Below are 15573 nucleotides of genomic sequence, written 5' to 3'. Positions count from 1 at the left end.
GGTTCGTGGGTTCACGACCAGCCCGTCCCGTCTCGTCCATCACTCCAGCCTCGCAGACCCGTCTCACCTGTCCCGCGTGGCCCTGCTCTGTCTGCTCGCCTCTGTTGTTTCTGGAAAGCACTTTCATCCTGATCCTCATCACTAATTCATCCGCTTACAACCTCCATCCATCAGCGCTAGATCAAGTATGAAAACACCTCAGGCTAACTCTCTGCAACGCTGGTCTGGTTTCCTTTTCTCCCCATGACACCTTCTTGGCTTCTGTTAGTTTTTTATTCATATACCTGGAAAAAAAAACCAACACTTAAATTCCTTTGTTTGCTTTCTGTCTTTTGCTGGTTTTTGCATATTTCTTCTTTCCTCTGTGTTTTTCTGTTTTACCTACATCTATCCAAGATAGTCTCTAAAAGCAAGCATTACAAGGAGTGCAAGTGACAAGATAATGGCCTCTGTGTGGTTCTCCTTTTAAACACAGTGATGCTAATGTTAGATCCCCCCAGCTGGTTCCTGTTGCCTCACAAATATATTCCTGCCAACACTTACTGCCAAATTCAAATTCTGATGGTTTTCTGTTTTTTATTTGTTTGCATAAATTTATATGAGCCTTCTGCCTGGATGCTGAACTGAGATCAAGGTTGTAAGCAATTGCTGCTCATCCTGTGGAAGAAATTCTTTCCTTTTTGACATAATTAAATTTTGTGTTTTTCTTTTCAATCCAACATCAATCTGTTTTTGTCAATCCACGTTTCGTTTTTTTTAAATGACAATAAAAGATGTTTGTAAAAAGGTGGTCCATTGGGGGAAAAAAAGACTTTATAATTAGCATCAATAATTAGATTTCTTTGATTAGTCAGTTCAACTTTGTTACACAGAGAGATGTGGTGTGGAAAGAGAAGTCATCAGTCAGTCTTGGCTGTACAGCAAACAAAGCTGGTTTATTGATTCTCAGGCAACTCTGCAGATTTCAAAATGGCAGCCCTCCCATCAGTCTTCCTGCCACCTCTACAGATCAAACCCCACCTTCTCAGTTTAAATCGGCCAATCACCTCAGCCTCCCAGAGACAAGAAACAAGGTTAACGTTCACAAACGTAATGTAAAAACTAACAATTATTTATCAGTAACAAAGTGTCAGAAAAACATCTTAAGTATGCGAATGCACAATTTACAAGTTATTTTATTCTTTTAATTAGTTTAAGTTTCAACCAATCAAACTCCAGTGTGTATTGCCACACCTCCTATAAAAGACCTGGGTTTGAGGCGGGGCCTCCTCCTTAGCAGGGACCCAAGATGGCTGCCACAAAAGACACACCCACAAGGTAACAAACATTTCATCAAGACAGAGTGTTTATTTACACACTCTGGAGCTTTAAAAAAAGGTTAGAGAAACCTTAATGCTTCTTACCAAAACTCATCCTAAAAAGTTAAGGATTAATTTTTCCAGTAATCATTGTTTTTGTTTGTTGTCTCTTTCAAATTTCTGTCTCTCTGTCGCCTTTTTCTCTCATTCCAACGCACCTTAAGTGGAAGTCAAACTTGTTCGGTCTCTTACCAGACTTATGCTTGACAGTATGCTTTTTCTGAACACCTCAGACAGATCTTTGGGTCCAGCTATGTTGTTGGTTTAAAAAAGAATGCTGATGTTGTTGTTTTTTGAAAATCTTCTGTCTAAACACTGAAAGTAAAACTTGCGACTGAGCGTTTCTTTTTTGTAAGTTGCATTATTAAATTTGACATCATTTTGATTTAAATTTCCTCGTCTGTACCACAGCCTTTATATAGTCACAAATGCACAGGAGACAGCGTTGCTAAAAATGTAGCTGCTGCGCCACACAGCACTATTTTTAAATGTGGAAGAACTTTTATTCTTTACCAGACCTTAATGCTGCTGATAAACTGGAGCTCCTTGGCTGCGGATGCATGTGGCTGTTAAAGAAGACATTTTCCCCTCCCCCAGTAAAACTTCTGTCAGCTGTCTGTTGCAAATATGCAGGTTTTGCACAGATGTGTGCTCAGATGGAAGAACTAAAACGTTAATGAATTGCCTAAATTTGGCTCTTTATAAATGTCTCTTTTTACTGTTTCTGCCTTTTCGCCCGCACTTTACGTCTCTCTGTAACCCTACCTGCCTTGCTTGCTCTCCCTCCTTTATTTATTTATTATTTATTAATTTCTTCTGCTTTTCTTCTTCTCCTCATCTGTTCTCCCTCCTTGCAGACAGCCATATGCAGCTCTGTAAATGGCAGCGCGCTGTTTGATTGTGATGTGGTGGGACTGCGGTCTGTTTGCACTGCCACAGTGGTTCTCTCTGCTTACCAGCCTGCTACTTAACCCCGTCTGGACCCGGCTGGCTGCCTCAATGGTCCGTCAGATGGTTTGATGACTGACTGCTGCAAAATTGGGGCACTTGAACAAACTCACCAAGCCACAAGCTAAACATAAATTATTAGTCTCTCCCCGGAGACAGAAGTCAGTAATCTGTCCCACGCTGACACCAAATCTTTCCTGCATTGAGCTTAATGCTCCCTTTTGTCCAGCAATCCAACTAAATGGTGCCATAGACCATTTAGAAATGTACAGTGTAAACGTCAACCAGTTCGTATTCTGACTTTATGCCATGTTATGTTCCGGTATCTACATGTTTAGATCCGTGGTTACCATCAGGCGTAGCTCTAGCCAAGGTTTAAACGTTTCCGTCCTTCCGCACACCTGATTTAAACTAAGTGGAATCAGCCGGTTTTGGCAGAATTTGATGAAAAGCTCTTGAGATTATTCCTTCATTTCCTATGATTTCATGGTTGGCACTGAGGCCAGGTTTTAGTCGGCTCGAGCAAAGAACTGATTTACTGTTTTCCAAGCCGAAGATCCATAAACGAGCTACATTCTAATGTTGCTTTGAAAACTCGCGATGCCGTCAACCTACTTGGCTCATGTCACCGTACTGATCAACAAAATAGTCCTTTCAAAAGTTCATAGTGCTTGATGTCAAATGCAAGAAGGTATTTAGGTGGGAGAGATGTTTAGTGAAACAAATAACTCCTGAAAGATCCTGAGAGTTGTGGACAAATAGTCCCATTGCAGACTTAAATCATTTCACCTATGTTTCACCTTTATTTGTTCCCCCCCCTATTGTGAAGGTCAATACAGAACCTGGTTCTGACCTTGTACGGTGAAATGTGAATTCTTGTGACTTTTTCCACATTTCAGAGATTTTGATCAGGAGTGCAGACAGTGATTAAGAGGCTCACTATGATGCCGTAATTTCACCAGCTTGTGAGCACCCACTTATCACTGCTGAGCAGAAAGTTGCTGTGGCAACAGGGAGTTTTTAGACTTCAGTTACTCCAAGATGTGGCAACACGTCATCAGTGTTCACGGTATTTTGTTTTCATAAAATAAGCTCCTTGCATGCCTGCCCTCATCCAACCCATGCTATAGTCAGACGGGCCCTTGTTGCAGGTTGCCAGGGATGTGTAAGTGCATGATGGGTCGTCTGGCCCAGATTAAACTTTGGATAAAACTATATCCAGCTGCGGGCCTTGAACTTGACATGTCTGGTCTAGTGTCCTTGTCCAAATCGGCAAACTGAATCCCAATTTCTGACCTAATGCTTCCCTAAAACTACCAACACTTCTGTCCAAATAATAAAAAACCCAACTTTGCGGTGACGGACATAACCTGCTGCTTTTAGAGTACAACAATGAAAATTCACAGTTTCTTTTTTCACTGGCTTTCTCACAGTTGGCAAAAGTAAAACTTAATAGCCTTTATGATGGCATATCACATGACTTCTGGCTCCATTATGTAGATGAAAACAGATGGTGAGATGAGAAAAGGGGGGAATCGATTTTTTTCTCTCCTTCAATTAAACATTGTTCCAGCTGTTTAGCGTCACACAGGGAATGATCCTAAAGCCCCCAGTTGGCCACTGATCAACAGAAATAAAAAACAAAGAAAGTGAACAGGTGTTGGGTAACAAATGGGAAGTTTGAACAAATAAGGAACATTTCATAGAAAGGCCTTCCTGTGTTTGAGGTGTCAGCGGATGAGAAATTGAGACCCCGACGACGAAGAGGAGGAGGAAGGAGTTTAAGAGGGGAGTTTCCTGAGGGTGAATGCAGGAACAAGGGAGCAAGCTGCGCTGATTTGATTAAATTCAGCTCTGTTCTGTTTGCGTTGGGCCTGGTTACTCAGCTATATTTGTGCAGTGCTGTCTGTCGAGTTTCAACAGGAGCTCTGTGGAGAACAAGAGGCCTGGGATTAGGCTGCAAAACACACTTTTACTAAGAACATGCCAAGTTTAGTGAGAGATAATCCGAGTTTGTTGTTTATATGGTTTATTTATTGCTGCTAATACTAAATTAATCCTTAAATCCTTTGTTTGGTCTGGAGCTCAATGCTCAACACGGTTTGGCATAGCAATGGCAGACTGACTTTAGCACACAGAGTAACGTAAATAAAAACATGTTCATGTGTTTCTACACGTATCATTAAAGTGTTTATGGCAAAATCAAGACAAAAGCAAATGTTTGTCTTCAAAAATATAATATCTATTGGATTGAGGTGCAACTTGACAGCACAATTCCTTTCAAAGAGCATTTCGCTCTGGAAACACAATGCTTTTCATTTTAATCAAAACTCTGCAGTTTACAATTTTGGAAATCCCAACTGACCTAACACATGAAAAGTTTGGTCTGATTTAATGCCAAACTTTTTTAAGAGTTAAAAAAAAAAGTAGTTTATACAGTTCACAAAAATATCTTGATTTCGATTCGAGTGCCCTGAAGCAGCTACATTAACACAGAAATATGAGATTCAGTTATTTGGCTCGTCAACAACATACAATAATAAAATAAGCAGGAGTTTCAGCAGGAGAGCTGCACAGCCTTTGTGGCGAAGGAATAAGTCTCATGTGTCAGCCAAACTGTCGATTTGCATCCACTGATATCATAACCAACATAAAACCTTCACAACCGTCTGCAGCACAATGGATGTACATCGCCTGCCTATAGATTATCTGACAAGCTCTGTGTTTGAAGTATTTTATTTTTTTCACCGTCTCTGACCCTTCCCATCAACTAAACTGCTTGTGACAGTTTCTCAAGCTGCCAGTTTTAAGCAAAAAGGCTTCGAAAATAGCTGTCCATTATCTCTGCCTTCATGATATCTGGAGTGGTCAGGAAGTGAGCTTGATGTAGCCAGGAAGAGGCTCCATTGCATGTCTGAAGATAAGGTTTAGACAAATTTTCCTTTTAGAGGTTAATGAACAAAGCCATCAAAGTTTAAGCCCAATAAACCTTTAAAAGAAGCCAAAATGCACTTAAACAGTGGTGCTTCCATTAAGACACTGAATCTGTCTCTTGATAGAAACACATCCAAACATCTCTCATTGGGTTAAATGTCACATCGCTAAAATCAGTCTCGCTTGGACCCAAGTAACATACTTATGCTTTTCATTTTCAGCGTTCACTGTGAAATTACTGAAGTTCAGCAGAAAAATATTTATTTTTGCAAAACCATTTATGAACACAAGTAATCAGTAGCACTCTCCGCTTCAACATTCAACTTTAATGATCTCTGCGCAGTATTCCAGGCTTTTCTTTGTGGTTTTGAACTGATGGAGTGATGGAGTCGGCGTGTCCACGGTGAGTGTCTAGCGTTCTGACTCAATGTCTGTTGACAGCTAGGGAACAGTGGGCCAGCCAGCTCCAGTCCCAGGGGGGACGTTCACTCAGTCACAGGACAGACTGGCTGGATGCTCGCTCAATGTCACTTTGACATTTTCTCTCCCAGCAAACGCTGCTGTCACAGAGGAAGATGTGTCATAAAAAGACGGCAAATATTTCATAGCGCTTCTCCGGAGCGTTCACTTACAGTAATGCATGAATGCGATACCGGGAGAGGTTTTGTATTTCTGGTATTAATCAGGACTTATTTTTTGATTAATCTCAAATGTCAACACACAACAAAATTTAAAAACAGAGTGACATTGTCTGAAAAGCCGTTTCTTGGGCTTTGGGACACCAGCGACCCACAGTGAGAGAAAGTATGCACACATAGAGAAACCGCAGAACAGTGGTGAGCTTTCCTGGGAATGAACAGTCAACCAAAATTACTCCAAGAGTGCATCCAAGGCTCACAAAGGAGGTCACATAAAAACAAAGAACACCTAAAGCACTGCAGGCCTCTCATGCCTCAGTGAAGGTCGGAGTTCATGATTTATAAATAAGAAATTAACTGGAAAATGTGCTGCAAGTCTAAAACCACTGTTGACTGAAAAGCACACAAATACTGTTTCACAGTTTCAACAAGACAAACAAATAAAAACCCCAACTTGATAAACTTAACACAGCATTAACGAGAATATTATATAGACAATCAAACATGGCGGCCCTGTTGAGACGGTCTGGAACTTCTTTGCTTCTTCAGAACTTGATCAACTTACAACCACAAAGGCAAGAACCTCTTAAGAAGAAGGTCCAGTTGTCAGTAGATGAGCTGGAGCTCAAACTCTCTTCTGCGTATTCACATTTGAATGGCTGAAAAGCAAAAGGTGAAGGTTTTTGGAGTGGCCTAGTCAAGGTAAGGACTTAGATCAGATTCTAAACAACTGTTCATGCTGGAAAACCATCCATTGTGTCTGAATTAAAACAATTCCAGTTGGTTTGGTCAACAAAATCAGCAACAGTTGGGAGAGGTGTTTATGTTGATTCAAGTTGTATTTGTTTTATATTTAAAAATGTGAAGAAAAAAAACATGAAGCCAAAAATTGTGCGTGGAAAATACTTTTTGATTTCCGTCTCTTCAGCAAAGACGACAGGCATCAATGTACATCTTTTTCAAGATTCCCACAAATCTCGGAAAACCTACACTTCAAAACTGAACTAATTGCACATTTCCAACAAACTCTCACTCTCAGCCTCCAGCTGGAAAATGTAAATTTGGTTTATTAAGACCTGACGGCTCAATGTAAAACCCATTGTTTCCTCTCTGCTCTCTTAAACACTTGATCTCCTTAATTTGTCCCTCCCTTGTTCCCTTGCGGCATCCTTTCCCTTCCCCTCACCTCAAATAACACTCTTCTTCCATCTTCGATCACATCAGGTCATATCTGCCAACCTTCTGATGATGCCTCTTCCTAGGTTTGCTGCAAGTCATCACAGGCAGGGCTACTAAGGGAAGAGCGGATTTACGTAAGAAGATGGCAAGGTGGGCACTGAGAGGTTTACTGCAGCTCTTGTCTAAGCAGGCTGCCATGACTGAGGCGACTGTAGCAGGTCAAACTGTGTGTGAGGGCATGTGAGAGTGGGCGTTTGGGTCTCAGTCAAGGATAGGGTTAACTTTGTGGATTGGGGTGGAAATCCCTTGTGGGACGCTTTTAGAGGCTGAACTTAATTGGCATGACAAGGCCCAGGCTGTGTGCCAAGCTCTGTTTGAGGGTGTGCATGTGTCTGTTTGTGTGTAGATGTTTTATTATGTCTGCACATTTGCCTGCAGTGAAACAAGGAAAGAATTTATGCTCGTGCATGTGTGTGTGTGTGTGTGCGTGTGTGTGTGTGCGCGTGTGTGTGTGTGTGTGTGGCTTTGTATTTGGTACAGTGCGAGGACCATTTTCCTAACAAATACTAAATTGTGGGGACCGACTGCTCTTTATGGGGCCCAAAGCCTGTCCCCATAAGGAGCAGTGCTGTTTTTGGGTTTAGGACTAAGACTTGAATTGAGTTTAGGTTAAGTTTAGGGTTAGGCATGAACTGGTAATGGTTAGGTTTAGAGTAAAGTGTCAGGTTTAGGCTATAGAAATAAATGGAGAATGAACAGAATTCATTGCAAAGTCCCTGAGAAAATAGAAAGACATATTGCTTGTGTGTGCAGAGAAATGCAATTCAATCATTTCAATGTGTTGATTTATGTTGAGGAGAATCTTTTTGCAAATCACAAGTGAAGAACATTCATAAAGATGCATACAAAGAAAGAAGAAGGCCTTCACCTATTTAAAATTCTGTTTTTTAATTCTGGATGCAGACTATTTTATAAGAGCTATGGTACAGTTAGTTGCTGCAGGAAGTGAGAAAAATTAGAGTTTAACACAACTAGATTTTTAAATAGATAGATAGATAGGATTTTTTGTTCCTTCATGAATCGTGACTAGGAAATGACTTGTTTGCACAGACAGCGATGTCCAGAAAAAAAACAAGCTTTGTAGTGATTCGTCTGACGTATAATTGAGCTATCTTGTGTGGAGCACCTCTTCCTAAGCGCACAAAGCAGTGGTGGCTGACCAAAAAAAGTGGAAATAAAGTAGAAAATGGGGCAGTAATGAGAGCTTTGGCTCATATTCAGCTCTCTGTGAGGCTGTGGGTTTGTCACGCCGGTCGCTGCCAGTTTCCATTACCTAGTGCAGAGTCCAAACCCGCTCCACTTGGGCTTGGAGTGTGCTGCTTGCTCAAATGATCTTGGCACGCTAATGTCTAGAACGCCTCACTCAACAAACACTGTGTCAGGGGAGCAGCGGCAGAGTAACGGCTGTAATGAGATTTAGGATCACTTTGTTTGTTCCCTGGCTCGCTGGTTCTGTTTCTTTATCTCACATGCACTTGATGGAAAACAACAAAATGTCACGAAAAAACTACTCCAAGTTTTTATTTATTTATTTATTTATTTTGAGATTAGATAAGTGGTGTTTTTGTGTAATAATTTTTGCTTTGCTTGTTGCTGTTTAGTTACATACTCAACAGAGAACTATGCGCCTCTGTTGCCAGAGGCTGATATGTTTTAGACTCATGACTTGTAGGTCAGAACCGACACATTAAAAGCAAAAGTTCGGATCCTTGAAAGAAGCTCCTAAAATGCAGGATACACAAAGGTTTTCTTTTTAAAGGCTGGTTGTGTGGTGTCTTTATATCTTAACCACTTCAGATATCTTATTTGAGCAATGCTGTCTTTTATTTTATTTTTTTTACTATACAAAAGGGCCATAAAAATGGTGTATTGACTCCAGTATGCTTTGTAAAACTTCATTGTGGATATTTATTAATAGCCACATAATTGCATAGATTAAGTTGCAACAACTTCACTGTTTCAGAGTCTTTATATTTATTCCTGCAACAAGCTGTTTGGATACTGTGGCAAGATTTTTTCCTCCCTTGATTCTCCAGATCAAGATCACTGTCACACAGTGCAGCAGGTAAAATACTAACTACTAAAACCCTCTGTTAAGCTATTTTGAGTTATGAAGGGGCAACATCAGAGACTACACAGTTAAAATTTGTAACAACACTAAATATTTCACCATATGCTCTTTTTTTTCCATGTTTGGACTTGCTGTAAGTAGAAAGCCTTTTATGGGATGCTGCCACTATGCGTGGCAAAATAAGAAACAGTGTGACATCAGCTTTAAATTGACTGCAAAATTTTGAACTTTCATGAAAAAAATCTATAAGTAGAAACACCTCACTGTGTGACTATCTGCTGAGATGTATAGTCTATTTTTTCCTCATGTCAGTATTGTCCTATGCTGTGCAAAGTTTGTGATAAATTTATTTGTAGGTTTTAATACAATATTTTCTTACAACTCAAGAATGAAAATGTAGCTTTCCTTATCTGGTAATCTGGTAAGACGATCTATGGAAAGTTGATGTGGATGGGGAGGATAGAGTGTCTCTGAGTGTCCCACTGTTACCACAGCAACCTGATTGAAGTAATGATTTTGAAAAATGATTGGTCACACATTTCTACATAGCAGCCATTAACAACATTTGCCTAATTATTGAATACAATGAACGCTAATTTTAGTCAATCCCAGCTGAAGTTGGTGAAACTTTTTTTAGCTTGTCCGTGTGCGTTAGTAAGATTTCAAAACTAGTTTTCCAACTTCTAACTACCTTGATCTTGTGTTTTTTTTTAGCAGATACACACTCACAGGACAAATGGGCCCTGTGTGCATTGTGTGTGTGTGTGTGTGTGTGTGCGTGCGTGTGTGTGTGTGGGTGTTTATTCAAGGCACGCAGACTCTGTAACCCCAGCTGAACAACAAGATACCCCCAAGGATTCTCCAAACATGGCATCATGAATTTTTCAGATCTGACATCCAGCATCTGCACCTTGGCCAACACACAAACACTCCTTACACACTCACATGCATCTGCTCTGTCTCAGACCAGCTCACCTCCTTGTGTGTTTGTGCACTCCCTGCATCTGGCGGGCCGGGGGGCAGGAGGGACCCATGCCAGAGGATTTTACACTTACATAATGCATTCTACTGTCAAAGTGTTTAGGATGGGAGAGAGCTGGCATGGACCGGAGGGATATATGGGAAAAGAGAAGAAGAGCAGGCTAGAATGCGCTCATATTTATGTAGTTACTGGTAAAGCAACAAACTTTTTTTTTTCCTGCTCTGATGAAGCATGCTGAATTTCAAACAGAGCTGAGAGTTGCACAAGAATTGTGAGATAGGCAATTTAAAGAAAGATCAACAAGCGTATCAAGCAACATGGAAAATGAAAATCATAGGCTGTTGTGTTGCTCTACAACTATTGGATGAATGATTCACTCTGATTCTGTTTTTTTATGGTGTCAGTGGAAGTAATCAAGAATAGAAATATGCAAAACGCCAGTGAGACTCGTGCGTCTCATGCCTCAAAGTTATGCTTTGTTTAAAAAGCACATACCACTGCTTGTTCTACTTGATGACTCCACTCACTGGGGAGACCTTTCGACACAATTCACACACAAAAAAAAAAACGTTTTCACTTAATTAAAATGAGAATCAGAGTTATTCAAGGGAATTCATGTTAGTTTCTTTTGTTGTTGTTATGATTATCGTGAAAGCTACTTTGTGAAGCTGTATTAAATCCCAAAACTGATTTGGACAGAAAATCGGCATGCTAAAGCAACTAATAACAATCGTAATGCTTAACAGGTACAGTAAGAGGTTAATACTGTATGTGGCTTTAAAATCTGACAGCACAGGGAGTTCCCTCAGGGCAGCTGGGGTCTGAGGTGCTCATAAAGAGCTCAAGACTATTTTCCTGTTGGTGTTCCCACCACAAAGTAGCTGAAATCATATAACAGGGATCTGACAGTTTTATTACTGTAATCAGAACCACATAGTAACCCCCTCCCTGCTTTAAGGAGCGTGAATACTTTTTATCCCTGCAAGCGTTGATAACAGCTGTCCCTCCAGGTAATATTTGTTTTAAAAGTCATGAATTATATAATGCGTTGTTGTGTTTTCTCACCATCTCTATCCAGCAGTAGTTAATGTAATGCATGCATATCTCTGTTTGCTGACTGGCCTCTTATTCTTAGCCTAAATCAGTCGTAACATGACTGTCTTGATCTCTGGTTAAAAAAAAGACAAAAAACAAACAAAAAAAAAACTTACTTTTTCTTCCTGGGGATTCAAAACAATAAAAGTACAGTTCATTAGCTCCTTTCCTGTAGAAAATGAGCTTGGTTATTTTGTGTTTATTTGATAATTTACTTATTAATGTCAGATGCTGTGACTGACCTCTCTCTACTTCCTTCCACTGGTCCACTCAAAACTTCACTCTGCACAGACAAACATGAAAGGATAACACAAATCCTCTTTTTCACCGCACGACCTCACACGGTGCAATCTGTGAATTAATCTGTTTACCTTTTCACCTGAGCCGTGCTTGAACGAATGGAGGCTGTGACTTCATATGCAGAAACGTTTGTGTCTTACGAAGAAATTCCAATGTCAAGTAAACTTAAGGAACAGAAAAAAATAACCTGCGTGTCGTAGACTTTCTCGTCTTTTTGTGACGGCTGACGGATGAAGGAATAATTGTGCTCTGTTGGATTCTTGCTTCCCAACAATTGGATCTTCAGGTGTCGCAGCTTTTTACCTGTATTTTTCTTTACTCGACTGTGAATGTGGTTTCTTCAGGCACGCAGGAGAGAACTTGAAGCCTTTTGAGGTGCCCAAATTAATCAAAACAATGGGCGGTAACTCGAACACATCTGAAAGGTCTGTTTGGACTGCTGAATTTATATGAGGGAGTTACCCAGTTGTAAACCTGCAAAACCATAAAGCAGCTCTTAAATGCTTATCTGTTGTGGTTTTACTTAAGATCTAATGTGCCTGAATGTTGAGCTAATAGTATGTCACTGACCACATGCTCACACATGTTCTTTCCTGCAGCCAGCAGCAGGAAGTACGCTAGATGGAGCTAATTATGGCACCAAGCGTTGCTGCACACAACCAGCCAGGAAGTCAAAGTGATCTCGCAAAAATATAAACAATCACGCCCAGTCATGAACATAAGGTGCTCGAGCCTCCACACAAAGAATAGCCAAATGTTTATGCTACAAGTTCAGGAGACCACATGTGTTTGCAGGCACTTAGGAACCTTCAACACACCACAGGTACACCCATGGCAGCTTTATACATTCCATGTGTGGGTGTGTGTGTGTTTGTGTGTGTGTGTGTGTTTGATGCTGTCTTCGCCGTGTGTTGGAGCGTGAATAGGCATTCGTTTATCTAGCGCCAACCAGGCTGGAGTTTATCCAGACTCCAACATCACAGGCGTCGTGTTTCTCCCAGCGTGGCATCCCGCTACTAGGTGGATTTGTCAGTATGGATCTGTAGATCATCTCACTGACTGACACCTCAGTTTGTGTGTGTGCGTGCGTGTGTGGGATTGTGTGTGCTCTTCGACAGAGAGAGAGAGAGAGAGACAGAGAGAGAGAGAGAGAGAGAGAGAGAGAGAGAGAGAGACAGTATGTCAGGGAGAGAAAGAGAGAGATCACTTGGAGATAGATATCTGTCCAGTTCTTTAAAGTCATATCGTAGAAAAAAAAACCAAAAAACAAACAGAGAGGAGGAGATCATATAAGAGTATCTGTGGTGAACTTTAAGTCTGTACATGCTGAGATTGCTGCTTTCAAGCTACTCCTCAGCGTCTTCATCATGAAATCCACTCACTTCTGGCAAAACGCTTCTTCTCTGCACTGGATGAAGCACTGGAACCCCAAACTTAAGATAAAGGGTCAGAAAAGCAACGCCAATAAATTAAGCTTCAAGCTAGAAACAACAACAACAACAACAAAAACTTTAAGTAAAGAGGAAGATCAAAATCTGTCCGTCCGCCTTTCCGTCCATCCATCAACCCAACAGGCTCAGGTAACCACAGGAAAAGGAAAAGGTGATGCTACAACAAAAACTTGCTTTTGCCTAATGCTGTAGCACTCTGGCCATTTTACACTTTCAGCAACCTTGACATAATGTCTAAGGTCCCTCCTCAACATTACAAATATTTTTGGGAGTACAGGTAAAATGAGACGGCGAGACTAAAGGCTAAAAATTGCAGAATAAACTCAATCCTTTAATCAGACTTCTGTTTAATACAATCACAAAAAAACTAAAGCAACAAATGTGTTCCAATCACAACAGTGGAAAAAATAAATAAATAAAATTTTACTTCATCTTTGATTTCCAGAAGTTATAATTATCTGGCTTATTAACATGGTGCCTCAGTCTGATGATCTAACAAAGGGAAATTTTTCATTGACAGCCAAAAACATATCAAAATGAACATTTCAAATAACGCAGCACAGAGACTTTGATGTCATGCAGCTACAAAGAAGTTGATACAGTATGCACCTCAGTCCCAGTAAGCCAGAACAACAATAATAAATGTCAAATGTAGTCATCCAGCCGATTTCCAAAGAACTTAACTTGATTCGGTAGAGAAAATGGGGCTGGTTTCTTTATTTTCTGTCTACCATGCAATTGTTGCAGCCCCATAAGCCCTTTTTGTTGCTGTGTATCAGAAAAGCATATCTACAACTAACAATAGGTGATCTGGCTGTTTGACAGCAGGCATGTTTACTTCAGTAAGTCTTTTTTTTTTTAACTATTCATGCATACTGCATTCCATCGCCATACATTTAGAAATATGACAGCACTTCTTTGAGAGGGAAAACGCATGTACCCTCTTCTTAAAGTTTTATGTCAGCCTTCCACACGAGTAAAGACAGACACGGTGAGTAAAATGGGAGTCAGCAGCTTTTTTTATTTTTACTCTGCGGCAGCAGAGGTATAAAACGTGGTCTGTAAGTGGATTCAGGCTGTGAAGACTTTTTCTTTTTGAGACATGCCACATTTGACAGCATCAGCCCTTAAATGAGGAGCATACAACAAGCAAAGGGCTCAGAGGAGAAGCGTGAGTTTATATATATGTAGGTTATATGACAGAGGAAGCATGTCTGCTGCTGCTTATGTATTCTGAATTAGATCAGTTTGGTTTAAGATATTATCAGATTAATGACATATCTTATATTGAAACAAAAAGATTGTGTGTAAGCTGACCTCCATGTAGGTTCTGCCATTTGCTGTTCCAGGTGTGCTATTTTCATTTTGGCATGTACAAGCTACCCATTTACTTCTTTTGATTTGTCCCTGTTTGAAGTGAAATAAAGAAAATTAGTTGGGGGGGTTGGGGGGGAAATCCTCCCTTTTCTCAGAAGAAAACTGTTTACCCACTGTGTGTGTCACTCTCTCTCTCTCTTTCTCTGTGTGTGTGTGTGTGTGTGTATGCGTGTGTGTGCGTGTGTGTGTGTGTAGTAGAAATAGCAGGACTGAAATTAACGGCAGAATTTACTGAGCATTTATGTAGCGTGACTGACGGTGTACGAGCGCGCGCGTGCGTGCGTGCGCGGACTGAATAATTGGAACTTCAATCCCCACAATCCCCCACAGACTCCTCAGCTCTCCTCCGCCGCTCCCCGCACACACCCATTTAACAAATCAGCTCGGTTCCCGATTGGCCTTCGTTTCAAGTGACGTCAGGACCCAACGTGGGGTTTCCTCAAGGCGATTGGCCAGCAGCAGGAACGGCTTCCTCCAATCAGGACGCGCAGCGAGCCTCTCAGTTAGACGGGAGCGTTTAAGGTGGAACCGAAGAGTTGTTGACGTGTTTCCGTGCAGTCTAAATTGAGACGTGTAAGTGTTCGGTTTGATTTTCTCTCACTTTTATTGCCTGTTGTGGATATTGTTAGAAAGCGCAGCACGCGTGTTGTTAGCTAACTAACAGATTAGGAAGAAAGTTTTTCTGTTTTGGCAACCTTTCATGGTGTAACAGCAAATAAAAACATCTGCTGTTGGTTATGTTTCTTTCTTCTAATTCTTTATTTTGACCAAATATTTGTGTTTCAACCACAGTCTTGTATAATAGTTCTCTGTAGTTGTGATACAGTAAGTAATCTTGACGGCTCTTACTCTTTTCAGATGCAGTCTTACTGGTCCCATATGAACCTCAACGCTTCAACATGCCACAGGTGAGTCTAATGGTTAGTTAATGACAAACTTTAGCGTAATGTACTTCTACTTCTGGGCCAGCTTTACTTTTGCTGTATTTCCATTATATACTGAATTATTTGAAACGCTGAACTATGCAGGTTTTATAAAAATGATTCTAGATATTTGTTCAAACTGCCACCATGTTGCCATACCAGACATATAATCTTGAAAAATCAAGCTCCTCTGCCTTCTACCTTACTGCCATCGCTCCCAGTCAGAATCAACCAATCAGAGCCAGGTGGAAGGTCTC

At 40.7% G+C, this 15573-nt stretch overlaps 1 protein-coding gene across 5 annotated transcripts in view; it reads left to right on the top strand.

Annotated features, from left to right (window-relative positions):
* Positions 1–1284: 1284 nt before the first annotated feature.
* Positions 1285–15573, top strand: part of tle2b (TLE family member 2, transcriptional corepressor b) — a 101802-nt gene continuing 87513 nt past the window's right edge. Inside the window, exons 1-2 of one of the 5 annotated variants that reach the window (XM_017304388.1) lie at positions 1285–1317; positions 15252–15301. In XM_017304388.1, the coding sequence (XP_017159877.1) occupies positions 15293–15301 (9 nt within the window). In that variant the 5' untranslated portion in view covers positions 1285–1317; positions 15252–15292. Of the gene's footprint in view, positions 1318–14916; positions 14967–15251; positions 15302–15573 lie in introns of those variants that run through there. The other 4 variants (XM_008406949.2, XM_008406950.2, XM_008406947.2 and 1 more) reach the window with 4 other exon arrangements.

This window comes from Poecilia reticulata, linkage group LG4 (assembly GCF_000633615.1).
Source record: "Poecilia reticulata strain Guanapo linkage group LG4, Guppy_female_1.0+MT, whole genome shotgun sequence".
In the NCBI taxonomy this organism is placed as follows: Eukaryota; Metazoa; Chordata; class Actinopteri; order Cyprinodontiformes; family Poeciliidae; genus Poecilia; species Poecilia reticulata.
This window is presented reverse-complemented; position numbering and strand designations above follow the sequence as displayed.